Below are 27,328 nucleotides of genomic sequence, written 5' to 3' on the forward strand. Positions count from 1 at the left end.
CTTCTGCAATCTTTAGAAAGCAATAGAAAACTCACTGGTGTTTAAATAAAAAGAAATACAAAAGCCCAGTGAGGCTCTGCCATAAAAATCAATAATCTCTAAAATACACCTGTGAGCCCAAACTGTACAAGAATAAAACAAATCTTAAAACAGTTTTTTTTTCCTCTGGCACTGAAGGATTTTTAGACATGTACATTAAATTCCCTTGAGTAATATTAAATGTTTTAATACTAAATGTTTTGATAAAGTATTTCTATTTCACCCTAAATCTTACAGACTTTTGTTTCTTGGTCAAATACATCAATAAAAAGCTAACTTTTAGATATATTTAGCTTTTGCCCACCCTTTGAGACTAACTCACTACTTACTTTAAAGAATGCCATGCACATTTTTAAATCATTTATCTGCAAATGAATACATTTACATATTATTACCTCTGTGAGAATTGTAGTGTCATATGATGGCTGATACTTTTCTTTTTCATGGGCAGTTCGTTTCTCCATCTTTTCTCTGTCTGTTTTCTGTTTTCTGTCTGCCCCTTTTGGCTAAAAAGTTATACACAAAACATGTTTGTAGATGTTTGTTAAATGTAACTACAATTCTACAAGCTCCTCTTCTATACCACTAAGATCTATAACAAAACAATTTAAATATTTTTATTTATATTCATTTTTACTTGTCCTGTTTTAATTTTGTTAAGCTGCCTTGAATCTCTTACCTTAAAAACTTTGATCTGACAGCTGGCTGAATGGAGATGATCAGTGTATTCTCCATTTTCTGCCTGTTTAAAAGTGTCAACCTGAATTCTAAAAGGAACTCCTTTTTCGCCTCCGTGTTTACGAGGTGTAAATTCAGTGCTGATACAATGTACCTGAAAAATATCAAACATGGAATTCTGAGGATTGTAGTTTTGTGAGACATTTAGCCTTCTTTGTCAGAGAGCTCTGGTGCCACAGCCTCAATTCCACAGTACTGAGTCATGTAATTTTTATAAAGCCCCTCCTGAGCCTAAAACTGTCCACCACCACCACCATCCCTGCAAAGAAAACATGGTGAAAATATCTCCATGCCTTAAGAGTTTGTATGGGGAGATTTGGGAACAATAAACAAAAACCTTACTTTAAGGTGAACTTCAAAGTCTCTTGGGGGTTCATGCCTCAGCTTCCGACAGTTGCCCATTCCTATCTTGACCATTTAGGGTTTTGAATGTCATTACTAGCACTTTAATTTAGACTGGAAACTTATTGACAGCCTGTACAATTCCTTAAAAACTGGAAATATGTTCCTGTCAGCAGTACTGGCATGTTTCACTAGCCACATCTTCAAGGGCAGCATCATGTGCAGTGCAGTGCAGTAGTCTAACTGAGAAGTTACTAGCGTCTGAACTACTGTGGCCAGATTATTTTGTCCAAGAAAGCCCATAGCTGGTAAACCAGTTGAAGCTGAGCCTACATACTCTGAACTACAGAATCACCCTGGGCCTCCAATGACAACAGATGGATCTAAATGTACTCCCAAGTTATGCATTAGCTCCCTCAGGGAAAATGCAACCCAATCCAGGATCAGCTGCTTTCCCAGTCTCCAGGCCTGCGAAATACCTATCTACAGGGTCGCCATCATATTGGAATTCAGCTTCAGTTTACTGGCCCTTTCCGAGCCTGTTCAGCACCTGTATGGCCCCAGCTGACTGAGAGAACTAGAGCTGAGTGTTATCAGCATGTTCCCAGCATGCAGATGGAAATGATATTCATGTTTATGACATGTCTTTTCCAATGTAACAATGTACTGACACATGACCATGGTTGCCAACTCATGGTAGCCATGAAGTCCTAAGTGAGCCCTATCAAGAGAGGCTTGTTGTGGATGTTGAAGTCTCCCAAAGCAACAGTACTAGGATTCTCCAGCACTATCTCAAAATCATCTTGGCCAGCTCAAGTAAGGAGACAACTGGTCAGTGGGGTGGTAAACCAGCAGTATGACTCTTCTGTCCATTTGGCCCAGCATAAACTTCAAACCCTCAAAAGCAGGAGCAGAACATATAAGAATTCCATATGAGAAGGAATTCTCATGGAATTCATTACAGGAATAAATTTAATAGTAAAAGTTAGCACAGTGGCATATCAGAACTAAGAAGAATACAGGCAAGCTTTACTTCTCTCCAAAATGATATAAAAATTATATTTTGCCAAGAAAGTAAAATTTTCCAATTTTCAAACCTGAATAAAGGCAGATGTGCGTTTCCCAGGATCCCACAGAAATTCAACTGCATTGAGCTGGCTTGGATTTGTCTTTATATCAATTACTCCAACTGACATAGGAATATCTACAAAAAACAAACATACATTTTGAGAAAATGAAAAATGAAGAAAAAAATCCAGCTTGCACAGTACTGTATAAAAATATAATTTACTAAGCATACCTTATGGCAACAGTAACATAGACAGGAATATCTTTCTTAGACAACCTTTGTCCACACACCCATACACTAGTACTTACTACTGGCATTACTATAATGGAGTTCCTCTAAAACAAATGAGCAAATTTCCAATGACCATCACAGAAATATACATAGGGATACATTACATAAACTAAATATTTAAAGTATTTAATGGCCTGTTACAGACTGCCAAAATAAAGCTGCTTCGGGTCTCTTTGGAGATATGCTATTTAAATGATGCATGGGTCCTAAGAATCTGGAAGTTGCACCAAAGCTGTACTCCAGTGCTTAGGAATGGAGTGTGGCTTTGGTGCGACCTCCAGACTCTTAGGACCTATGCATCATTTAAACAGCATACCTCCAAAGAGACCCGAAGCAGCTTTATTTTGGCAGTCTGTGGAGTCCAGAAGCCGCGTCAAAGCCACGATCCGGTCCTAAGGACTGGAGCGCAGCTTTGGTGCAGCTTCTTGACTCTTAGGATGCATGCATCATTGAAACAGCATACCTCCAAAGTGACCCGAAACAGCTTTATTTTGGTTGTCTGTATGGGGCCTGTAACAGGCCAATATTAGTAATAATTCTTCAGGGACTTAGTTCCTCATACGAAGATGCTTCATTTATATACCTACCTAGATCTAGTAATCTGTCTCCAGGACGATTCCACTTCCAACCTTCTAACTGCTGATGCTCAGTGTATTGTAGTCTTCTGTCATGGAACACAACTCTTATGATGCTCTAATAAGCAAGTAAAATATAATAAAATAGGAATAAATTTCTTTTAGAAATTTAACAAAATGATAATCTTATTATAATATGACTATAATGTGGAGATGGAAATGACATTTCCCAACACTATGCTCATTCAAATTCTCTTACTGCTATGTTATTCAAAAAACGTGAGGCAAGGTTTTTCAGTGACAGGATGTAAAGGTATACAAACATCTATAGACTGAAGGACTGTTGCAGGTGACCTCCACAAAGTAACATTCTTAGTTTTAGACTGTAAACATATCATGGGAAATATCTTGTATGTGTGCATGAGGCAACTTGGAAAAGCTTAGAAAATATCCATTTATATGTGGGAAGAAATTTGGGATTTTTTAAGGCTTCAAGCTCACTATACAGAAAAGAAAGATTATCAGTACTTGATATAATAAAAACTATATATTCAGGAAATACAATTAGTGAAGAAACAAGAGATAATGCTGTTTTTGGAAAAATGCAGGTCATAAAATAACTTTTAAAAAATACAATTTCTGACAGCTGAGCCTTTACAGCATTTTAAAACACTTAACTGTATAACCATTATCTTAATCAGATACTGGATTCAACTGATAATGAAAATGTAATGTAGGAGTGGGGAATCTATAGTGCTCCATGTGTTGTGCTCCAGCTCTCATCAGCCCAGTCAGCACAGTACCTTATAAAGACTGAAGTCCAACAACATCCAGAAAGCTGAGTTATGATTCCTAGTCTAATTCATGTTAAAATGAAGTAAATACCACAAAGATAGAATAGTACTACTGTGCAGAATAATCCAGGTTGAGACCATTTTAACTGCCAGGGTTCAATGCTATAGAATTCTGGGGGTTGTAGGCTGGTGGAACACCAGAGCTCTCTGACAGAGAAGGCTAAATGTCTCACAAAATTACAATTCCCAGAATTCCACAGCAATGAGCCATGGCAGTTAAAATGGTGGATTATTTCTGTGGCATGGATGCAGCCTAAGCATACAAATAAGCACTTTGGGTGTCTATATTTGTTCTGGAGAATTATACTCATTCTCTGCTTCCCAATATTCATTCATTTATTCATTCATTCTATCTATCTGTTTTATATCCTGCCCCTTTCCCAAAATGGGACTCAAGGCAGCTTATAATATGTAAAAACAAAATATAACTCAAATTGTACAGAATTTAAAAAACCATTAAACAATCAAATTAAAACTTTAATTTAAAAACTTTAAAAAGACATTTAAAGCACAGTAAAATGCTTTTCATTTAAGAATTTCCTTTAGGTTTTTCTTTTTAATTTCATTTCTGATACCACGAAGGGAGACGAACAGCTAGGCTAGAAAAATACTTGTATACTTCCAATTAAAATGTGCTCAAGTACCCTATGACATTCACATCAAATTATTTTGTTGACTACAGCCCTACCACTGATTTAGAAGTCTCAGGTAACATCAGCAGATTGAAGGTCTGAGAGGCATGAGTTTTCTCACTGACTTGCCAGGCACTACTGGGTTTGTTTTTCCTAAAGTGATAAACATTCACAGCTGCTGTGACTAGGTGAAGTTGCAAGTGGTTGGAAATTCATAATTCATTCTCTTGGTCAATTTCCACCTCTCCAATAGAGATTTTAGGCTAACAGAGATAACTAGTAAAAAATGAATTATTTGGGGGAACTCAGTACTGATGGACGTATTTCATCCTCCCTGTGTCAAAGTGCTACAAAAATAATCACTCCATCATAGTTCTTTTTAAAAAAAAAACCAATTCAAATTCAACAGCATTACAAGCAGTCCAAGCTTCTACCTCATCTCAAACATGGTCAGGTTTGCCTGCATCTTTAGCACTAAACTAACTTGTAGGGAGGTTTAAAAGTCTTTAAAAAACAACAACAATCATCTATCCACACAGACCTTTGTATCACTGAGCTCTTTGAGCAGTAAATCCTGTAAGTCACTGCCACCAAATCAAATTTTCCCTGACTTGCTTCAGTGATTAAATAAAACATAATCACGTAATGAATATTTGGGCCTGAAGATTTATCACATTCAACTGTTAATATATTTTAAAATGAACAGGAATCACATATAGCTTAATTTGGCACTGCATTCTTTAGAGCAAGAACTACAGTACATCGAAATATCCTGTTATGAATGCACTGGATGATCTGAGCAATACCAGAAGGAAATAGTAGAAGGAGAGCACTTAACCCATCCTGTCATGTATCTTTGGCCTGTTACAGACAGCCAAAATAAAGCTGCTTCGAGTCACTTTGGAGGTATGATATTTCAATGATACATGTGTCCTAAGAGTCCAAAGGCCGCACCAAAGCCACACTCCAGTCCTAAGGACTGGAGTGCAGCTTTGGTGAAGCTTCCAGACTCTTAGGACTCATGCATCATTGAAATACCATATCTCCAAAGTGACTCAAAGCAGCTTTATTTTGGCTGTCTGTAACAGGCCTTTGGAATCTTGAAAGGGTCTTGTCATGTGTTGGATTCTTGGCAGACTCAGATGTATACAGAATCTCCCTCTCATGACAAAGCTATGTTTGTCAACTGCTGCTTCCATATCCTCCTAACTGTATTGTTTTAAGACTGAGAGCAGTAAACTATCAAAGCTGGAAACAGTCCCAAGGAAAAACTAATTGCAATTAAAAAGATAGGAACTAAGACTGAGCCACAAACATACACCTACCTTTACCAGTTTTCCACTGATCTCGGGCATGTCTCCCATTTTCCGATTATCTAACAGTCGTATTTCATAGGACTGACCTTGAGAAGGAGGAAAATAATTTTATTCGTACCTCATTCTGTTTTCCAAATGGCAGCTGAGTAGAGTATTTAGAAATATTACAGTGAAGTATGGCATATAATATTGAAAGGGGAAAGCTAAGAAGAAAGGGGAAACATAGCATGAAAGACAGTCATAGCTCCTCTAGCAGAAGGAGAAAAAAAGTACCTAGGACTTGCTGTAAAGGTGAGGAAAATGAAAACATGTAAGTACTAGGGGCTCTGACATGATTAATGGTCCTCTGATCTGGTGACTTAAGGTGTGATCATGGGATCCTGTTAACATTAAAGACAGCCATTATGGCTGTGGTTCTCACAACATGTCTAGCATGTCAATACCTCCTGTCTCATTCAGAGTCCAGAATACAGGGAGTGCTACCTTACACTCATCTACTGTTACAGGTAGCTAATGTTAAAATGGAAAGTAGCTATAGCAATTGTAAGTGGACAAACCAGTAAGAAATGACTGAATTCTAACAATACTTCAAGAGACAGAGAAACAATAATAAAACCTCCAACAAGAGGGAAATGCAAGAAAGTAGTCTTGCAGTCACCAGACTGAAAGCATTCCATAAATCACAGATACAGCTGAGTGAACTTTTAATTATTAGTCCTTCCCATTCAAGCAACACAAATGAAAGCCTATGAAATCTCACCTCATGCATTCCTCAATCTAACACTAAGTTTAAGTCTATGAACTGTAATTCTGGAAATATTTGTTAAATGTTCAAAGGGAGTAGGAACCCAACAGCTTTGTGTCACGTTTACACAATCTGGAGCCTAAATCTAATTTTAACACAGCAACATAAACAGCAGCTTCAACTGCACATAAAGAGAGCAATCCACTGTGAGCACTATCCCATGAAAGTTGATAGGCAAATGGCATTTTCTTCATGTGTGGAGTTACAGAGCAAGCATCCTGTCAAGCATAATAAATGCTTTGTTAACACAATATTTAAGAAAGGGTGGTAATCCTTTTTGTTTCTTCGTGAGATCTTCAACTTGACAAAAATGCATGAATAGCATTAGAAATGAACACTGGGGTCACTACAGAATCCAGGTACTCCATGCCATATATTATCCATCCACTTTTTAACTATCAGTCAATTAGGATTGTTTTCTGAATTAAACTGAACTTAGTCCATTTATAAAAAAACTTGATATCTGGCCACTACAAGGTTAACAAAGAGATTTCTCCCAAGAGGAGGGTTAAAAATCTTATATATAAACTTAATGCTGAAGTGAAAGACCAGTAAGCATGGTGAAATATCCGAATACCCCATTCTGTGAAATATCAAAAGTAGGCAAATGTTGATCATATTTCTTATATCTCCAGCATCTAAACAATAGCCCATGTTTCTCATTAAATGAAATACTTGTGGAATATCAATTCCATATTGATAATTATTGAGTATGCTCTCCATTAAAAGCATTTAATTCCATGTTTTTCCCCTACACACACCAGGACATTAGGACCCAAAAGAAGCGCACTTGTTACAGCCCTCCTGAGAAATATTTTTGACCACTCCCCCCCTTTAAAGAATTCTGTGTTTATTTAAATAGACCAGAACAAATAATAGAGGACTGTTCATAGTAAAAGATTCTAACCTTGATTTAAGTAAGTAAGGGTTTCATCATGCAGTTTGACTGCTGGAGATGTTGCAGCACACATAACATATTGAAATGGTGGATGTTTTGTGTCATTGTCAGGTGGAAGGTTAGAGTCTTCTTGCTTGAAAATGGGCAGTGCCAGAACATCACTGAAATAAGAAAAACCAAGTTAGCAATAATTCTGTTTATGCTAACAAGACAGATTTTATGCAGTGGCAGGATACAGGCCATAACAGCAAGAAGCAACAGGCCCTTTACTGGAAGTAACTTCCTCTCTTTTTCTTCCACATTATAAAAAAACCTTGCTGACACCATTTTCTGAATATATTTTTTATCATGTCATTAAAATGAATTGTTAAAAAAACATTTCCACAACACGAAAATACAGGCATACCTCAGTTAACCAAGCCTCTGACAAGGAAGCTCCTTTTGAAAAGTCTTTTTATGCCTACCTAACCCCTTTTCCTCCTGTGTCTAGCTAGAAGATTTTTAGTAGCATCAACACTGGGAAGATGGTGAATGAGGTGTTGGGTTTCAGTGTTGGGTTGCAGCAGTGTGTCTCCAGTACAGGTAGGAAACAGCAACATTCTAGCCTAAGCCATCCTACTGTAGCTATGCATGCTTCTCTATAACAGGCAAGGTAAATAGCAGTTTCCTCCAAAATTCATTAATGAGCACATGTGAGCAAAAGAGAAGGAGAGAGCAGAAATTCATGCTTCATCAGCTGACTCCAGCATGATAAAAATTAATAAATAAATAATCACAGATCTATAAATCTGGCCACCAAAATGGAAATGATAAGAAAAGTGGAGGTGGAGACTTGGTGAAAGTAAAATTTATCCCTAAATGCAGTTTAGAAGCCTTCAAAAGGTTTAGAAGGTTAAAAATGTTTTTGTTTATCAATACAAGACTCACTTGACCTGTTACTTTCATTTCACATGTGCATATTGCTAGTTTTTAATAAAATGTTTGCTGAAATATATTAAACTGCTTTTTTGTGGTGTAGGAACCCATCCCTATTCTTTACATTTCATTTCTGCACCAGTAGCAGATTTCCTATTAAAAAAGTAATGGCCAGGAGCACATCTCCTTCATTAACTCAGGTCTACCTGTAAATAAAAACTATCAAGATTAAACAATATAGCATGTGGGCTCAAACAACCGTTAGGCCATATAAATCCTGAAGGTTTTCAAAGTCTCCCTAAAACCAGTAAGAGAAGGGAGGTGGGTGATATCATCAGTAAGAAGATCCTATTCATAAAACTATGCATGAACAAGATTAATGTTTATTTTACATTGCTGTAACCAAATTCTGCAAAGAAGAAAAAAACACACACCAACTGGTGTGTGAAGTGATAACCAGGAGCCAAAGATTATGTGCAACCACTTATAACAGGAATTAACCCATTAGCACATAAAGTGTTCTGTAAAACAGACAATAGGCCTACCAATTCTGCTTCTTACTTTCAGATTAATGAACATCCAATTTCACAGATTCCTCATAAACACTGCCCTAGTTGCATAATGTTAAACAGAAACTGAAGAAATAGTGATTAAGAATCAATTAAACTAAGGACTTAAGACCCCTAGACACATGGTGAGTTTACCATCTGTCTCAAAATCTCCAGAGATTTTCTAATCAGCCTTTTAAACCTTTAGTTTGTGGCTAGTCAGCTACTGTTCATAATGTTCTCAAGTTACTGCTCATTCACACATATCAGTTTTCAAAATAAGCAAAAGGTCTTCAAATGAATAATCCTAGGAAAGAAAGAACATAAAGAACAGTTTCAAAAATATTCAGAGACCACATCTCTTCTGAAGCAACATTAGAACAGCAGAATTACAGAACATTTCTGTAAGACCTCAAGCAATTGGAGAAATTCTTCCTGACTCTTCAAGTTTAAAAAGCAAAACAAAACAAACATTTGGGGAAACCTGGAAACACGTGAATACACTCATCCCACTACATTTGCTGGGGTTGGGGCACAGGACCCCCGTGAAAACACTATGTTTTTACTGGACAGAACACCTCTCTAGGAATCTCTAGGTCCTCCAGTGCACTCTGTAGAGAACATCTTGCAGACACTGACCATAGAACTGTGCTGGAATCTCTCAGTCCTTCAGTGCGACTTTTGGTTAAAGTTGACCATAGAGTTATGCTGGAGGACCCAGATATTCCTAGAGAGAACATATTAATAAAATCCGTTAATAATCAAAGCCGCAAAAGTCAAAGCCGCAAATGTGGAGGGATGAGTTTAATTGCTTCATAAATGCATAATTTATATCATATCTTCTCCCACCTGCATAACCCTTGAATCTGCTTCATAGAGTCCCCAATCCTCCAGAGCAGATTTTGGGGCTGCAGATAGGAGGGGAATTCAATGCACCCAGTGTCCACTTATAGACAGGAGAATACTATTGGATACTACCCAATCTTGTATATGTTTACACAGAAACAAGGCTCACCCTGTTTATTAGAGCTTCCACTCAAGAAAGCCTGCACTCATGTTAAGTACGAATGCTAGCATTGTACAAATGTAACTATCAACATACCCCTAATTTAGAGACCTGCAAAGTGCTTCATTCTGTATACAGTAGTGTGTGTGTATATGCAGCCAAGCTGCCTATCAACTTATGACAAACTCATGAATTCCACAGAGTGGAATTAGGCAAGGAATACTCAAAAGTCATTTACATAAGCACTCTTATTCTATTTTAAAATGACAAAAGCTGTCAATATACATCACAAAGCTTGTACTATAGTCAAGTAGCAATCCACAAATAGAGACAATGTATGCTCTTACCTTGTAAATGGCAGTGCCATTAGATATAGAAATTTACACTAGATTTGTTTGTTGTACATAAGCAGGGATGGGACATGTATGTGGTCCTGAAAATATTTCTGGACTACAGATCCCATAATCCCATACTGGCAGCAATGCTGACTAGGGCTGATGATGATTGCTGCCCATCATCTTGGGAACAATGCACTCCTCGTCTGTCCCACTACTCTATTCATTTTGATTGCCTTACCTTCACTACATACTTTTGAGCTCATGTAGTAAAAACAAAATTCACTCGTTCCCAGAAAAAATGTTTATAAGAATTTGTTAGTGCTCTCTTATGTTTCAATCTTTTCCACCAGATGATTTTAAAGCTTTTTTTTGGGGGGGGGGGGAGGGGGGCAAGTATGATTTTCTCATAATTGTCTCCCAGCCCTTCATTTCTACAATGAAATGTAACTTAATAAATTATGGTTAACAAATAGTGAAGCAGAAAAAATAGACAACAGCAGGTAAATCTGACATGGAAGTAAGGGGATCCTATCAAAAGCCAATTGATGTTAAGAATACAGTGCTGAAAAAACGAAGCAGTTGTTTTAGTTAGTTATCAGACAACTGAAAACAACACTATAGTCTGAAAAAGGTTTATACAAAGTTGTTTCAAACCATGTGAACAAACAGTAATTATATAATTTATCTAGTACAGAGGAAGCTTCATCTCATCAGAATGTTATGCCAACAAGTTCTAACTGATATATTAGATAGTGATACACATTTTCACATGAAACCCAAGGTACCAATTACTCCTGACAAAACCTTAACTGGACAAGAGCCAAGTTGCCTAAGAAGTCACCTTCCCAGTTCACACCATCTGGGGTTTTCAGAATGTTCTGGCAGGTTACTCTGAAATCCCAGCACAGATTTAGTCACAGGCCCTTACGATATTTGAACCACCCAGACAGAAGATCAGACTACAGAGTAGTATTTTGATTTCTGCCCCTCTAGACTTACCTGATTCTCTGACCAACTTGCATTAAAAGATTTAATGCAAGTTGCTAAAATCCTCTGACCAACTTGCATTGAAACTTCCACTGAATAACCATTCTTGCTATTCTCTCAGTGAAAAAACTAAAGAAGCTTCTTACTTTAGAAAAGTGGTGAGTACTCCCAAAATTAACATATGAACCTCCTAGAAATCTGAAATCTTCAGAGGAGGCCCTGTTGAGTGTTTCAACACCTCATGAAGGTAGGTTGTTGGGTACACATAACAGGGCTTTCTCTGTAGCAGTCAGTACCTTAACTGTAGAAATCCCTACCCATGTAAGTTAGGCTGGACCCATGATCTCTTTTAAGCGGCCAGTGGACAGTCAAGCTTCAAAATTGCTGTTTTAACTGTTTCAAAACTAGATTCTAGGATGGTTTTTAAGCGTTCATTCTCCCTCTGTTCATCCCTCATGCATAGGCGAAGGATGCAAGTTCAAAGACCGCAAAAACAGAGGGAAACTGAATGAAAGTAAAACCAAAATCATACTGCTATGTTTTTCATACACATTCTCTTAGAATGACTGGACATTGCATGAAGTGCAATGAAGTGCTCCTGGACTCGTCGCTCCACCTTACATCTCAGGTGGATGCGACGGTCAGGAGCACCTGTTATCAACTTCGGCTGATACGCCAGCTGCATCCCTACCTGGGCCGGGGGGACCTTGAAACGGTGGTACATGCTCTGGTAACCTCTTGACTGGATTTCTGTAATGCGCTCTACATTGGGCAACCCTTGTACCACTCCCAGAAGCTACAATTGGTTCAGAATATGGCAGCAAGACTGGTCACTGAATCTTCCAGGGCCAGTCACGTAACACCTGTGCTTAAAGATCTGCATTGGCTGCACATTTGCTTCCGGGCGCAATACAAGGTGTTGGTTATTACCTATAAAGCCCTAAATGGCTTGGGCCCAGGGTACTTGGCGGACCGCCTCTCTCCATACAATCCACTCCGCACACTCAGGTCTGCCGGGAAGCAACTACTACGAGTTCCAGACGCAAAATACTCTACGACAACACAGAGAGCCTTTTCCATCTCGGCCCCACAGCTCTGGAACTCGCTTCCCAGCGAGCTGTGCTCGGCCACCTCCCTCGACCTTTTCAGGAAGGGGCTAAAAACCTTCCTTTTCCAGCAGGCTTTCCCCTAATGTCCCAGTTGTAGCCTCTGCTCTCCCTTTACTGTTTGCATTCGTGCTAGATCGGATGTTATTAATTTGTATCTTTTAATATGTATTAATTGATGTGTTTTTGGTGACTTTGTAACACTGTTTTTATATTGTAACCCGCCTTGGTCTTTGGAAAGGTGGGCTATAAATAAAGATATTATTATTATTATTATTATTATTATTATTATTATTATTATTATTATTATTATTATTATTATTATGTGAATTCCAAAGCAAAATCTGAGGTTCTATCCCAAACAAAACTTCCATCCTCTTCAAAGCAATTATGTACATTTGCAGTAATTATACAGAAAGTTATTCTTAAAGAAATCTGCATTAATAGCCTATGGGAGAAGGTAAGAACAATCTCAGTTTTTTAACAATGGTTTATGCTTTATGATAGCATAATTTAATCCATTTCATAGAAGAAACACTAAAGCTCATTTGATTCATTTAATAGAAGAAATACTAAAGCTAGGGATACCTGCTGAATTTCTACTTTACATGGAACTATAAACGATACAGGTATATAATCAGAAAACATGATGGGATGGATGGAAGGATCTTATAACTGAGATTAGCGGATGATCTAGTAGTTTTCTGCAGTTTACAAAATGCTGGCAGAAATCCTCAGCAAGCACACCCAAAGTGATTTGGGTCAGTCAATTATCAAATGGAAAGGAGCTTCAGAAAGTTGCTGTGGGGCAGCAGGGAGGGTTCCCAGTCCAGAATTTTAAACCTTTCAGGATGATTTAGTACAACAGCACTTACAGAGCCCTTGGAAAAAAGATTCTTTACAATTCTCTCTCCACATTCGCGGACGTAACATCCAAGGTTTTGATTATTCGCGAATGTTAAGCCCGCTGGCATGTATTCCCCCACCTCTTCCTCCCCCCTCTTGGGCTATTCTTCTGTGGGGGAAAAAGCCCAGGAGGCAAGGAGCAGCTAGGAACAGTGCATGTTTCTGCCTCTTCCCCCTGCCCTCCCATCCCTTTAACTGGCTTCCAGAAGCAAATTAAAAGCAGAGGAGGGCAGGGAAATAGCCAGGAGCCAGGTGAGCTTCCTCTGGTCCCTCCCATGTCTCGGGCAGCCATCCCAGGCAATGGAGGGAAGGTGGGATGGGCTCACCTAATTCACGGATTTTCCACATTTGCAGGGGTCTTGTTCCCCTCACCGCCACGAATGTGGAGGGACGACTGTACATACATACATAGAAGCCCCCTTTCTTCATTGTTCTTTGCCTAGCTGGAAACTGGTACTGGGAGGATGGTGAAGGACAGAAGAAACATAGACTTTTGTGTTGGGTTGCAGCAGAGTGCCTGAGTAAACAATGCAATAAAGCTTGACCTAGGATCAACTGGAATGCTACTCTAGCCCATCCGACTGTAGCTATGCCTGCCTCCCTATAACAGAGAAGGTAAACTGCAGCTGCCTCAGAAATTCATTACTGAGCGAATGAAAAAGACAAGGGGAGAGAAGAAAAGCGTGCCTCACCAGCAACCCATCATGTCAAAAAAGCATTGGTCTGTAAGTCTGGCCAGAAAAATGGCAATCATAAGAAAGGTGGAGGATAGTGAAAGAAAAAGTCATTCCTGGATGCAGTTTGGAAGAAGTCTTCAAGCGGCCTCTAGAAGATCCAAAACAATTTTATTTACTTATGAAAGGTTTACCCAACTGGGTTGTTTCATTGCACAGATTTATATTGCTAGTTTTGGATAAAATGTTTGCTGAAACATGTTGAACTGCTCTTTTCCATGGTGTAAGAACCTATCCCTGTTCTTTCCATGTTATCTCTGCCTCTGGTATTAAACTTTCTCTAGAAGAACTAATGCTCCGGGAACATTTGTTCTTGAAGTTCAGCTGACATAAAAGGCATGGTGGTGGTGGTAACAGTGATGTGTTCAAACCTCACCATTCCTTTGAACGTTAAAATTAATCTTCAAAATTATTGAGTCCTTAGCTCAACAGACCCCATCTCAATCTACAACATCTTTTGTACTTGCTGCAATTGTACAAAAACTCAAATACTTTTAGTTACTTTAACTGGCATTAAAAAATAAAATACGATACATTGCATGATTCATCATAAAAGACTGGAATTTTATAGAGTGCTGGACTAGATTAATCAAGTTTTACAAGTGAATAAATTGCCTTGGCGTACTGGAAAAATTCTGAGAAACAGAAATCAAGGAAAAGCAACTACACTTATATGCAATTATCGCTGTTGTGTGCCTTCAAGGCGTTTCCAACTTATGGCAACCCTAAGGCAAACTTATCATGCATTTTTCTTGGCAAGATTTGTTCTGAATAGATTTGCCTTTGCTTTTTTCCTAAGGCTGAGAGTGTGTGACTTCCCCAAGGTCACCCAGTGGGCTTCAAGGATCGAGTGAAGATTCGAACCCTGGTCTCCAGAGTTGTCTAATGCTGAAGCGAGAACACCATGCCGGTTCTCATGGGATTATACTAACACTTATGGCAAGAGTTTCTATGACACGCATGAAGGCATGATTCAAGAAAAATACATGTGCTGAACAGTACACCCAGAAGTGTGTTAGCCAACAATAAACAGCTTCTTTCATTTGGGTGAGTCCCTGTTTCCAGCCCAAAGTGTGAGAGGCTGGGCCTCATCTGTGAGCACAGCTGATTCAAGAAGTTTCTGAAGGTTTGAAAACCCTAAGTAGGGAAACAGGTGAACCGGGGGAAGCGAACATATCAAAAGCAACTGGAATGAAACTATGGAGACTTAAAGACCAACTGGCTTGGATAACACACTGAAATGCAGCTAGCATTTCACAGCAAAGCACTACTCATGCCCAATGAGGAAAGCAGGGTAGGATCTCTGTTCTTTTCCCCAATGGCTGTGAAGAATCCACTCTTCCCATCCCCTCAACAACCACAACCAAAACAAGTATCCCTGACATTAGTTTTAAATGCCCTTTCCTTCAGGGCGCTGCGCTTAGTTACTTTACGTCCATCACATGCCCAGAATAAATTCACAAGCTGACTCATTTTCAGATTTCCTCTGTTTAGCCACAACAACGCCATGCAGAGCCAAACAACACAACATCATTGAAAAAGAAAGAAGAAAGAAAAAGATTACAGTCCCTTGTCATCATGCCACGTAAGTAAAAAGACAAAGAGCTGCCTCTAAGAGTCCTCAGTTCCAATACACACTGTAGAAATAACCATCCAGTTTTGAGACTACTGTACTTTAACTGCTCTGGTCCAGAGATAGGGAATCCTGAGAGCTGTAGTTTTGTGACACATCCCGCCTTCTCTGTCAGACAGCCCTGGTACCACAACAAACTACAATTCCCAGGATTCCCTAGGACTAAGCCAGGGCAGTTTAAGCCGTCTCAAACTGGGTTGTTATCTTGGCAGTGTATTTTGGACCTCGGTGACACTAACACAAGGGTCCCCAAACTCTGCTCTTGAAGGGATTTTGGACTCCAGCTCCCAGAATCCCAGACTGTTGGCCAACATGGCTGAGGCTCCTGGGAGATGAAGTCCAAAATTGCTTAAAGCACAGTTTGGGGACCACAGCTTGAACCTTCCTTTAAAAGCAGGAAAAAAGCAATGCCCCCCCCAAAACACACTCAACACAGTTCCTCTCAAAGAGTATACCTGACGAATAGCATTCTGAATTTCTGGATCCAGTTCCAAAAAAGGGGAGAGAGAGTGGCAGAAAGAGCGTGGCCTGGGAGTTCTTCCCCCAGGAGCAACCTTTTTGGTATCCTTTCCGGAGGGAGATGTGATCCTTTCCCTTCTGCCTTCTACGGAGTAAGCAGCCGAGGAGTGACCACGCAGGACCCCATTGGCTCTGCCAGCCTCAATGGCTGGGAGGGGGAAGCTGCCATCATAGCTGAGAGATAGGTTATCATCCTTATTATTATTATTATCCTGTTTATTTATATCCCACCTTCCTCCCAGTACAGGGACTCAAGGCGGCTACAAATCTAAAACAATCCAAGTGTAAGACAGTCTAAGGCAGTGGTTCTCAACCTTCCTAATGCTGCAACCTTTTAATACTGCTCCTCATGTTGTGGTGACCCCCAATGATAAAATTGTGTTTTCTGGCATAAATATGTGTTTTCCAATGGTCTTAGGCGACTCCTGTGAAAGGGTAATTCAACCCCCAAAGGGTCCTTTTGATTCCAAGATCCAAAACACACTGCAGAAAGAGTCCAGTCTGAGACCGCTTGAACTGCCCTGGCTCAGTGCCAGGCAATCCTGGGGAGCATAGTGTGCAGATTCAGCCTTTTAAACTAGTTTATGCTTCCCACAATTCCAAAGCACATTGCATAAATAATCCCCGTTTGAGACTGCTTTAGCCACCTTGGCTGAATGCTAGGCAATCCTGGGAGGCATTTGGCCTTCTCTGTCAGAGAGAGCTCTGGTGCCACAATAAACTACAATCCCCAATGCCCCTAGCACTGACACAGGACAGTTAAAGTGGTCTCAGACTGGACGGTTTCTGCAGTGTGTCCTGGCCTTAAGACAGTTATTACTGACAATTCACCCCTGTCATTCTACAGAGAGAGGAAGTGTGGTAGAGTGGCTTTAGCATTAGATTATAGCAACAGCAAGTACATTTCTATACCACTTATCAGTGCACTTAAGCATTCCTTAAGCGGTTTACAATGTGTAAGCCAACTGCCCCCAACAAACTGGGTATGCATTTTAGCACCCTGTGGAAGGATGCAAGCCCAAGTCCCTGGCTGGTGCTGAACTCACAGTCTTATGGTTTGTGAGCGAGTGGCTGCAGTACAGACATTTAACCACTGTGCCACCAGGGGCTCTATGTAGGAAAGGGGTCTGGGAGTCCTAGCAGAGCACAAACTGAATGTGAGTCAACAGTGCAATGCAACAGCTAACAAGGCCAATGCGATTCTAGGCTACATCAATAGTAGTGTCTAGATCAAGGGAAGTACTAGTGCCACTCTATTCTGTTCTGGTCAGGCCCCACCTGGAATATTGTGTCCAGTTCTGGGCACCATAATTCAGAAAGGACATTGAGAAACTGGAGTGTGTCCAAAGCAGAGCGACTAAAATGGTGAAGGGTCTGGAAACCTTGCCCTATGAGGAATGACTTAGGGAGCTGGGGATGTTTAGCCTGGAGAAAAGAAGGTTAAGAGGTGATATGATAGCCCTGTTGAAATATTTGAAAGGATGTCATATTGAAGAGGGAGCAAGCTTGTTTTCTGCTGCTCCAGAGACTAGGACCCAATGGAGCAATGGATGCAAGCTCCAGGAAAAGAGACTCCAGCTCAACATTAGGAGGAACTTCCTGACAGTAATGGCTGTTGGACAGTGGAACACATTTCCTAAGAGTGTGGTGGTGTCTCCTTCTTTGGAGGTCTTTCAGCAGAGGCTGGATGGCCATCTGTCAATGGGGATGATAATAATAATAGGATTTACAGTATTCCTATCCCGCCCAATGACTGGGGATCCGGGCGGCTGCTCTTCGGCTGAGAGTCCCTGCCTGGCAGACTGCGGTGGGAGTGGAGTCCCTCGCGGCCCCCTCCATCTCTAGGCTCCGTGGCTTCAGGGCCATCCTCCAGAGCCACCCACCTCATGCTGTAGGCGCCGGCGCCCAGCTCTTGCCCGATGCCGGAGAGGCTGGCGTCGAAGTCGTGCGCCAGGCCCGACTCGATGACTTCGTCCATCTTCAGCACCCACGCCATCTTCCAGGGAGGGAAGGGAAGGGAAGGGAGGGAGGGCGGAAGGGAAGAGTCTCTCCTCCTCCTCCTCTTCCCTCCAACTCTGTCTTCCTGAAACCCGGGGGACTCAGCCCCGAGGGAGCCCTTTCCCTTCACAGAAAGCGGGCCCCTTGCCAAGCGACGTCCAGGCGGAGGAGAGCGCGGCCTTCAGCCCCATCCTGGCTCAGGCGCTGGGCTGCCCTTCCCTCAGCAGCAGCCTCCTATTTCTCCATTCAGCGCCCACCTGCTTCTCCTTCTTCCGCTGTTCGGAGCCCGCTGCCTTCTTGGTGTCGGCAGCCCCGCTCAACATGGCGGCCACATCCGCCTCCTCCTCGCTCGCCTCTCTGGGATTGCTCGGGACGCATCTTGATTGGTCGAAATTGAGGAAGGGATTGGTACGATCAGCCAATCAAAAGGCACTTCCGCCCGCGCGCGCCACCCCCTCCTCCTCTTCCTTTCGCGGCTCGCTCTTCCTTATTGCAACTCTCTCGTGGTTCTGCTGACTACATCGCCCAGAATGCAATTGGGCCGGGCCGCGCATGCGCAGTCATCGCGTTCCAATTCTGAAATTTAATACTGAGGCTGTATCCACACGGGAGAAATAACCCGGTTTAGCAACGCTTTAAATGTTTCTGGCTGAAGGCTATGGAATTCTGGGAGTTGGAGTTTGTTGTGGGCCCAGGGCCCACAACAAACTCCAACTCCCAGAATTCCATAGCCTTCAGCCAGAAAGAGTTAAAGCGGTGTTAAACCGGGTTATTTCTCCAGTGTGGATACAGCCCCAGAAGGCTAAATGTCTCACAAAAGCACCGTTTCCAGAATCTCCAGAATGTCAAGCTGTGTGCAGAGATATACAACCTTTTAAATACTTTATACTTCTCACAATTCCAAAACACACTGCAGAAATAATCCAGTTTGAAACCGCTCTAACCGCCCTGGGAACTCTGGGAACTAGTTTTGTGAGAGACTTAGCCTTCTCTGTCAGAGTTCTGGTGCCATAATAAGCTACATTTCCCAGGGTTCCCTAGCACTGAGCCAGGGCAGTTAAAGCAGTCTCAAACTGGGTTATTTCTGCAGTGTGTGTTCTGGACTGCAGTCACTGAATTAAACCAGTGAGATAAACAACCATATCAAATCTAAACCTCTGGAAAAAATAAACCGCCATCCAGGTTGAGGACTGACAAGTGTCAAGATGGCGCACAGATTAGTGCAGTCATACTTAGATAATGTTAATGAGCGTACGATTGATTTGCTGCCATGATTAAATGCCACTCTGGTACCAAGTCTTGGCTGCCAGGAGAACCAGCCATTTGGGTGCTCTGTTTCCAGAACTCTCCATCGTTCTAGCTGAATTTGGTAGACAAATTTGTATTAAAATGTATTTAAATTGGCCTTTAATATAAAATCAGGGAATGGCTTTTTTATGGCGTGTATGTTATATGCAGTGACCGTTGTAGTTACAGTTTGTTTTTGGTTTTTTTAATTAATATGATTTTATACTGATTTCATTTGATGTTTTTAATTATTTTTTAAAAAGATATTATCATTTTTTAAAAAATGTTTTCGTTTGTGAGCTGCTTTGGGTCCCTTTCTGGGAGAAAGGTGGCATAACCACGAAATAATATGGACAGCGCATACCATAAAAGCAACCAGATTCCCTCTGAGCTTGGAAGCTGAGCAGGGTCAGCTCTGATTAGTCCTTGGATGGGAGACTGCTAACAAAAAACAGTTGCTATAGGATATGTTTCAGAGGAAGGAAGTGGCAAAACCACCCCTGAGTATAAGAAAACACTATGAAACCAATGGGGCCACCATAATTTTATTCTTGAATTCTCCGGTATGCTTCATTATCCAATTTATGTTTGCAGTGTGATCCCTAATGCCTCTTTCTTTCCTGAACCTAGCTTGCACCTCACTCCATATATGATAGGAGTGCATTGAAAATTAATGTAATGATCTTGTATTTACTGCAGTCTTCTGTATCTTTTTTCCCCTTTGGGGTGTGTGTGTAGGACTATGTATCAATCATTTCTAATCTGTGAGCCTTTTTTTGTTTTCAATAACGGCAGATTTTAGTTAGAACTAAAGTTGATTCTGTCTCTGCAGAGTGCAGTAGTTGTATTTATATGTCATCTGTTTCTGATGATTTATTCCTCCCAATCGCTATGAGTGCAGCCCTAGCTTATGTCCGGGAAAGCAGCCAATGGAACTGCTGATAAAAGCCGAGGCCCAGTTTATAAACAAACAAATACAAGGCTTTGCCTCAGCAAGAAACCAAGTCCAGTATCACAGTACCAATCCAATGTCCAATAGAGCTGAGTCAGAGGCAAGCGAAGGGTCCAGGATTCCAGAGAGCAGGTCAGCAAGTCCAGTCTAGGGTCAAGGGTTCCAGGTCAATCCGTAATTCAGGAGGCAAGGTTTCAGGGAACAAAGTCCAAGGGAGCCAGAGCAAGACGCTTTCGCCAGGGGATGCAGATAAGGTCTGAGAAAGAAGCTCAGCATCTCACAGTTGTTAATATTAGCCCAGTTCCTAATCACAGCTGTTTCGTGATTGCTGAGCGTTTCTCATATAATCTCCTGGATCGACGGAGGCATGCCCTTTCTGTCCTTTTTTGGCTGATGGTAGGTATGATTTCGTCCTGCTCCTCTATGTCTCCCAAGCCTGGAATCTCTGCTGCTGAGTCACAGGCTCTGTATCACATAGCTAGGGCCTGGTTCCTCCTCCTCCTCCTCCTCCTCCTCCTCCTCAGCCTGGCTGGCCATGGCAACTTCATTGTCCAAAACTTGGGGTTTATCTTCATATGATTATTCCTTCCATGTGTCTAGGGCTGTTACTGAGGTTGCAGGGACTGCGGACCACACAAAGTGACATCTTAAGGGGTGGTGACACCATGGCTCCCCAAACATCTGCCTTTGGGCAGAAATGGTCTGTGGCATTACCCTTCATCCCTTTAAAATGCTGAGGAAAATTTAAAATTTGTAATTCTTTAGTAAAATTATTTAAATCTATAACATCTGAACAAATTTCCACTTTAAACGGTGTACATGTAAATACATTTAGCTATGCATATGATATTGTAATTTAAAGGTACAATTTTAATTTTGCTAGTTATTTATGTCACAACTATTGCCCTTAGTTGTGACATAAATAAATACCACACCATACAGAATCCTTAGTAAAGTTTTTTGTACTAATGTTACTCATATTCATTGATACACAGAAATTACGATTTATGAGTAACATAAAAACTTTACTAAGGATTCTGTATGGTGTGGTATGGGAGGAGGTCAAGAGGGGTGATACCATGAGTTATTGCACTGGGTGACACCAATTTTAATGACGCCATTGCATGTGTCATTCATCCTTTAATCTCTTTTATATAGTTCTTCTGTATATTGCTTCCATCATCTTTTTATCTTGGTTTTGTTTTATGTTCCTCTGCTGATTGCAGACGTTTAAATTTCCCTTTGATTTCATGTGGGAGAAGTCTCTTGTCTTCTCTTTTTTGTTATTGGCTTCTATTTTCTGTAATGTTTATGATAATATGATTAATTTTTTAAATCCTTGCACACTAATCATTGGACAGTTGCATTGATGATTCTGGATTGGTTCTTGTCTCCCTTTTCTTGTGCTTCTTGTCTGTCCTTTAGTGCTTTAAGCATCTTGTCTGCCATCCATTGTTTCTTCTCTTTCTTTTTGGCTAGTTTCTTTCTTCTTTCCTCTTTATGTCCCTGGTCTCTGTCTATAATTCATCTGTATCCTGGTCTGTTAGATTTAATAGTATTAATCTGTTTTTCCCATTGTTTTTAAATTCTGCAGGGATGTTCTTCAGTTCTTATTTTGCATGATGGTTGGTTTAGTGTTCCTATTTAGCCTTATTCTAATTTTTTTGTATTAGTAGTTCATAGTCTCTGCTGCAATCTGTGCCTGATCTCAGTTTTACTGTGAGAATAGAACTTCTCCATCTTCTCAATTATGTCATCTGATTTTAGTATTGGGCATCTGGTCATGTTGTTATGTACACTCCATGTGTACAGTCTCCTCTCCAGAAGATTTTTGTGATGGATAGATTGTTGGCCATGCAAAACTCTATCAGTCACTCTCCACATTAATTTCTTGATCCTAGTCTAAATTTTCAAGCAAACTTTGATCCTTCTTTTGCATTCCAATCCTGTTTTGGTGGGTTATCATTCCCCACCCCCCTGGAATCTTCCTCTTTGTCTGTGGTTGGTGCATAGACTTGGATTATAGTAATGTTGATAGATATTCCCTGAAGTGTTTTGGCATGATTCAATCTGACTTTGCTTTTGACTGATTTTGCTACAAGTCTCCTCACTATTAAAGCCACCCCATTTCTTATCATCTTTTCACTTCCTGAGTAGAACACTGTGTATTTATCCAGTTCAAAATGTCCAACTCATGTCTGCTTTACCTTGCTCATCCCCCAGTTTTGCTATATTTATATGCTCCATTTCTTGTTTTTCTATGTCCAGCTTTCCTTGATTCATGTTTCTCACATTCATGTTGATTCATGCTTCTCACATTCATGTTCCTGTAATATGTGTAGTACAGCTTTGGACATTATTTTCATTTTTTAGCATGTCTATTGATTGACTTCCATTTTGGTTTAGTCCTGTTGTATCCTTGACATCCCTTTTTGTAGTTGCCCTGTGCTTTGCATTTTTAGCACTTGTTTCATTCTGTATTGTCTCATCATAGTTTTTTTAATGAGAGGTTCTAGCATTGCCTCCCCTCTGCACAGTAACATGTGTGTCTCTGAAAGACCCTTCACCAGTAACTATCGATCCTACTACTGCTATTGCCCAGTAGCTGCTTGACACTTCAATGCTTTACCTGATGTTGTTTAGACTGAGCATTATTAATCTTTACTTCCTCTCATCTGATGAGTGTAAAATGTTGCATCCCCTTCCTAACATCCCCTTTGCAGTCCAGCCACACTGTTGCCTCTGTCATTGTTGCCTCGGATGTCATATATACTATATGAAACAAAAATATAGAAACATGGCCTTTCCTTTTCACAAAGCATGGTATTGTTTACAAAAAAAAATACACTTTCATATTTTTCTCCCTCCAAACAACCTACAAACCCCATCCTGAAAGTGTCAGCAATATGCCAATTAAATTTAATTGAGCCATTGCTTAAGATATAGACGATTAAACAAGTCAAATTCTTTCTATATCCATAGCTACTACAGATATTACATTTTTGGCGGAGGACAGGTAGCAGAGATGCATTTCACCTCACACTCAAGATGCACCTGTTCACAAGGTTATGAGTAGATAAACAGAGGGACCTTATTTTTTTCTAGACTGTCTTTCTCTGCTCAACCTCTGCTGACCTTCTTTCCAACCTGTAGTGATATTCTTAGGGTTGCTGACACCACTTTTCCCACCACTTCTCAAGTTTCTCTGTCCTCTAAAGAGGAGAAGACATCTTGGCTTTTTCTCAAGAGAAGGGGACAAGCGTGTCTCCCTGTCTCTTCAGCCCAGCTAGTTAGAACTAGGATTCCTTTTTATCCTTCTAGCTCAGTGTACATTCTCTCAATCAATATTAGAGTTGTTGGGTTTTTTTTTTACTTAAGAAAGTAGACTTTGTGTGATTATGCTCCAGGGGAGCAAATTCTTGGCCTAAAGTCTTGATATTTAGAGGGAGCTAAATTCACAGGTATACAGCTCAGGGACGTAGCCGGGGGGGGGGGGTTTCTGGGGGTCCGGACCCCCCCTTCCATTAGAAAAATGAATGGTGTGTGCTGCTGCGCCGCCGCACTCAAGCCCCATTATAATGGTGGCACTTAGTCTGGACCCCCTCCCTTCCTAAAATCCTAGCTACGTCCCTGTACAGCTGCTAGAGCAGACTTGGCCGAAGACTTTTTTAACCCAAGCATGATTCCACGGTCTCATTTCAGGACTTGTTTCCTTCTTTCAACACCTTGCCTGAAGACGTAGGATGGAAGTGTCCTTTAAGTAACCTTGACAGACGAAGAATTTTTTTAAAGAAATGTTAACATTTGTTGTGCTACTAGAGAGTATAATGGTGGGCATTCACAAAGTTCCTACGTATCTTGCAAAATGTATAGTTCAGAACAGCTTACTTCTGTGTTCCATTATATCATACCTTGGGCTTTATACCAACTACCCAGTGGCTTTTCTAAAGGAACACAGTGTAGTAGGAAAGACAAGGAGATATTGTTTATTTTAAACACCTCTTAAACACTGTAATTGTGTTCCAGACTGGCTATCAAACCTGAAATACCAGATGAAGGTAGTGCTAAGATGATTGTATTAGGCCTGTTTTATTAAATAGCATTTGGAATCTGTACTTTAACATGAATGTTTTTGTTCACAAAAAAAAGACGTTAAAAATTCAAGGTAGACAATCTAACATATAGCTATGCTGCTTTCATCTCCTTTTCGGCCAGTGCTAAGTTTTAAACTTTGGACTATTCTTTTCCAAATGTTTAAATGTGGTGCTACTCTGTGAGTGCCTCTAGATCTTTATGTGCCTGCTGGATTATAACATATCCAAAGTTTAAGTCTATATGGTATGAAAATGCAACTATTAGTTAAGCATTTGTTTACCTACTCCCAAAAGAGCCAGTGTGGTGGAGTGGTCTGAGCATTAGATTAGGATCTGAAACAGACAGGCAGGAAAAAGTGGCTTCCGGCTGCTTCGGAAATGGGATGTGCAGATTATGCATGCACTGAAAGTGGCTGGGAGCTGTGTAGAGAGTGCTGTAACCCGGAACTGGCACAAACAGGAGGCACAAAAAGCCACTCCTGCCAGCACCTGGGCTGGGGACTGTGGTGGTGGCCCGATCAGGGTTCGAATGCTCGCTCAAGCATAGAAATCCACTGGGTGAGCTTGGGCAAGTCATATCATTTCAACCTGAGAGGATGGCAATGGCAACCTCCCTCTGAAGAAACTTGCCAAGAAAACCCTATAAGTTCACCTTAGAAATTACTTGAAGGCACACAACATACCTACTAATGTTGTTTTGATGCTCAACAATTTGCTTAGATCTTGAAATTGCTGTGTTAACTCTGCCTCTGTTCTACACCGAACCAGTTTATGAAATTTGAAAAAGGCAATAAATAGTTTTTGAGATTTTAGCTGAGAGGATGGACAGAAACTATTAACTGTGCATCCTAGCAAGCTGAAAGCTGATACTTTACCAAAACCTCTCTTTGCTGAGCCTGTAGTACGCATCTTGCAGCTACTGAGACATACACAGTGGTCAGTCCTCAAGGAAGATACATTCACTTCTTGTTTATTTCCCTGATTTTATGGCATCATGCTTGATGAAGAGTTCTGCAGAATTCAAACAGTCACACTACTTATGCAATACTTCGTTAACATTTTGGTGATCTTAATAAAAGGCGTTCTCCAGCTCTAAACTTTTATCGTTTCTGATGTTAAAGCTGTGAGTGTTGCTGTCAGTCTGTAATCAATTCACTGATATCAAGTACACTGCTATCTTAATGTCCCCCCACAATTTCAGCCAGATGGTAAAGTATACTAGTGTGTTAATTTGTTCCCCCTCTCATTTTACTGGCTTCCCTATCTTCCTAGAATTTTTAACTATGTGGCAGTATTAGTGTATGCAGCTGGAACATGAAGCACAACAGGTAATAGAGAACAGAGAGGAGGGAGGAACCAGAAGAGGAAGCATGCAGTCCTTGTAGCACAGTGTATCCATGTGGGAAGGAAGATGCAGAGTAAGGGAGGTGAAATGGGCGACTGGATGGATGACAAAAGAGAACAGACATGAGAGGGAGTTAATGGAGAAGCAAGACAAAAAGAAAGGAGATGCGGAAAAAGTGAAAGAACAGAATACTTTGGAGGAAATGTCAACAACATACAAAGCTACTAAATGGAAGATCGTATGGAAAGGAGAGCCAGTGTGGCATAATGGTTTGAGGTTTGGACTATGACTCTGAAGACCACAGTTTGAATCTCAGCTCAGCCATGTAAACCCAATGGGTGACCCTGGGCAACTCTTTCAGCCTCAGAGGATGGCAATGGCAAATCCCCTCTGAAGAAACTTGCCAAGAAAATCCCATGATAGGGTTGCCATACATTGGAAATGACATGGAGGCAAACAGCAAAAACAGACAAAAGAAATGGACATAGGAACGTTTGTTTTAGCACATGACTAGATTACAATTATGATTTGTAGGAATAAATGGATTAAATTTTTGTTTAAAATAACTACCTTATATTCTTTCAGGTGGTGTTGCTGCTCTAGTCTGATAAGATGTTGTGAGGGCCAGCACCATTTGCTGGTATTGGAATGAAACAGCTTGAACAAGAATGGGCAAGATCTGCTGCTGAACTGCAATTCTTGTGGCCACCCAATATGAGCAGTGACATGGATTGCAGCAATGTGGAGCAAAATACCACATAGGATAAACCTTGCTTGGAATGGTGATATTCCCCTAGATTGCTTTGATTATCAAAACAGAATACTATGCTATATATTATTAATGTAAAATTGCCTTATTGCATTTTTAGTTATGCCCTAGGATTTTTCTCTTTTTCTTTTGCCTTTCGGGGGTCTCTACTTTTCTGTCCACAAGATAACCTGAACTGTTTACTTTATTTCCATCAATTTTGTCCTTTTATTATGCCTTGGCTAGAATATCATTAATGGACCTAATCCATGTTCAGCCATGTACGCCCACTGGATTTTGGGCAAGTCACACTTTCTGAGCCTCAGAGGATGGCAATGTCAAACCTCCTCTGATGTGCTGGCCAAATGGCCGTAATAAAGTTATTATAAACCTCCTCTGAAGAAACATGCCAAGAAAGCCCTGTGATAGGGTCGCCATAAGTTGAAAGTGATTTGAAGGCACACAACAAAACTATGGGCCCGAACAGACAGGCTAAAATAAAGCCACTTCAGGTCACTCTGGAGGTATGCTGTGTAAATGATGCATGCACCCTAAGAGGCTGGAAGCCACGCCAAAGCCAGTGCAGCTTCTGGCCTCTTAAGATGTGCGTGTCATTTAAACCGCATACCTCCAAAGTGACCGAAAGCAACTTT

At 40.7% G+C, this 27,328-nt stretch overlaps 1 protein-coding gene across 4 annotated transcripts in view; it reads right to left on the minus strand.

Annotated features, from left to right (window-relative positions):
- The window catches only part of UBP1 (upstream binding protein 1), a 37,431-nt gene extending 18,826 nt beyond the window's left edge, over positions 1 to 18,605 (minus strand). For 3 of the 4 annotated variants that reach the window (XR_006104582.1, XM_042474390.1, XM_042474388.1), the window contains exons 1-7: positions 18,135 to 18,605; positions 7,569 to 7,720; positions 5,866 to 5,942; positions 3,067 to 3,172; positions 2,217 to 2,323; positions 719 to 871; positions 435 to 545 (exon numbers count right to left, since the gene is read on the minus strand). Coding sequence is in view for 3 of the 4 variants with exons in the window: in XM_042474390.1 (XP_042330324.1) it covers positions 435 to 545; positions 719 to 871; positions 2,217 to 2,323; positions 3,067 to 3,172; positions 5,866 to 5,942; positions 7,569 to 7,720; positions 18,135 to 18,247 (819 nt within the window). In the remaining variant the exon portion in view is untranslated. Of the gene's footprint in view, positions 1 to 434; positions 546 to 718; positions 872 to 2,216; positions 2,324 to 3,066; positions 3,173 to 5,865; positions 5,943 to 7,568; positions 7,721 to 16,187; positions 16,357 to 18,134 lie in introns of those variants that run through there. The other variant, XM_042474389.1, reaches the window with a different exon arrangement.
- Positions 18,606 to 27,328: the final 8,723 nt, after the last annotated feature.

This window comes from Sceloporus undulatus, chromosome 6 (genome assembly GCF_019175285.1).
Source record: "Sceloporus undulatus isolate JIND9_A2432 ecotype Alabama chromosome 6, SceUnd_v1.1, whole genome shotgun sequence".
Classification (NCBI taxonomy): Eukaryota; Metazoa; Chordata; class Lepidosauria; order Squamata; family Phrynosomatidae; genus Sceloporus; species Sceloporus undulatus.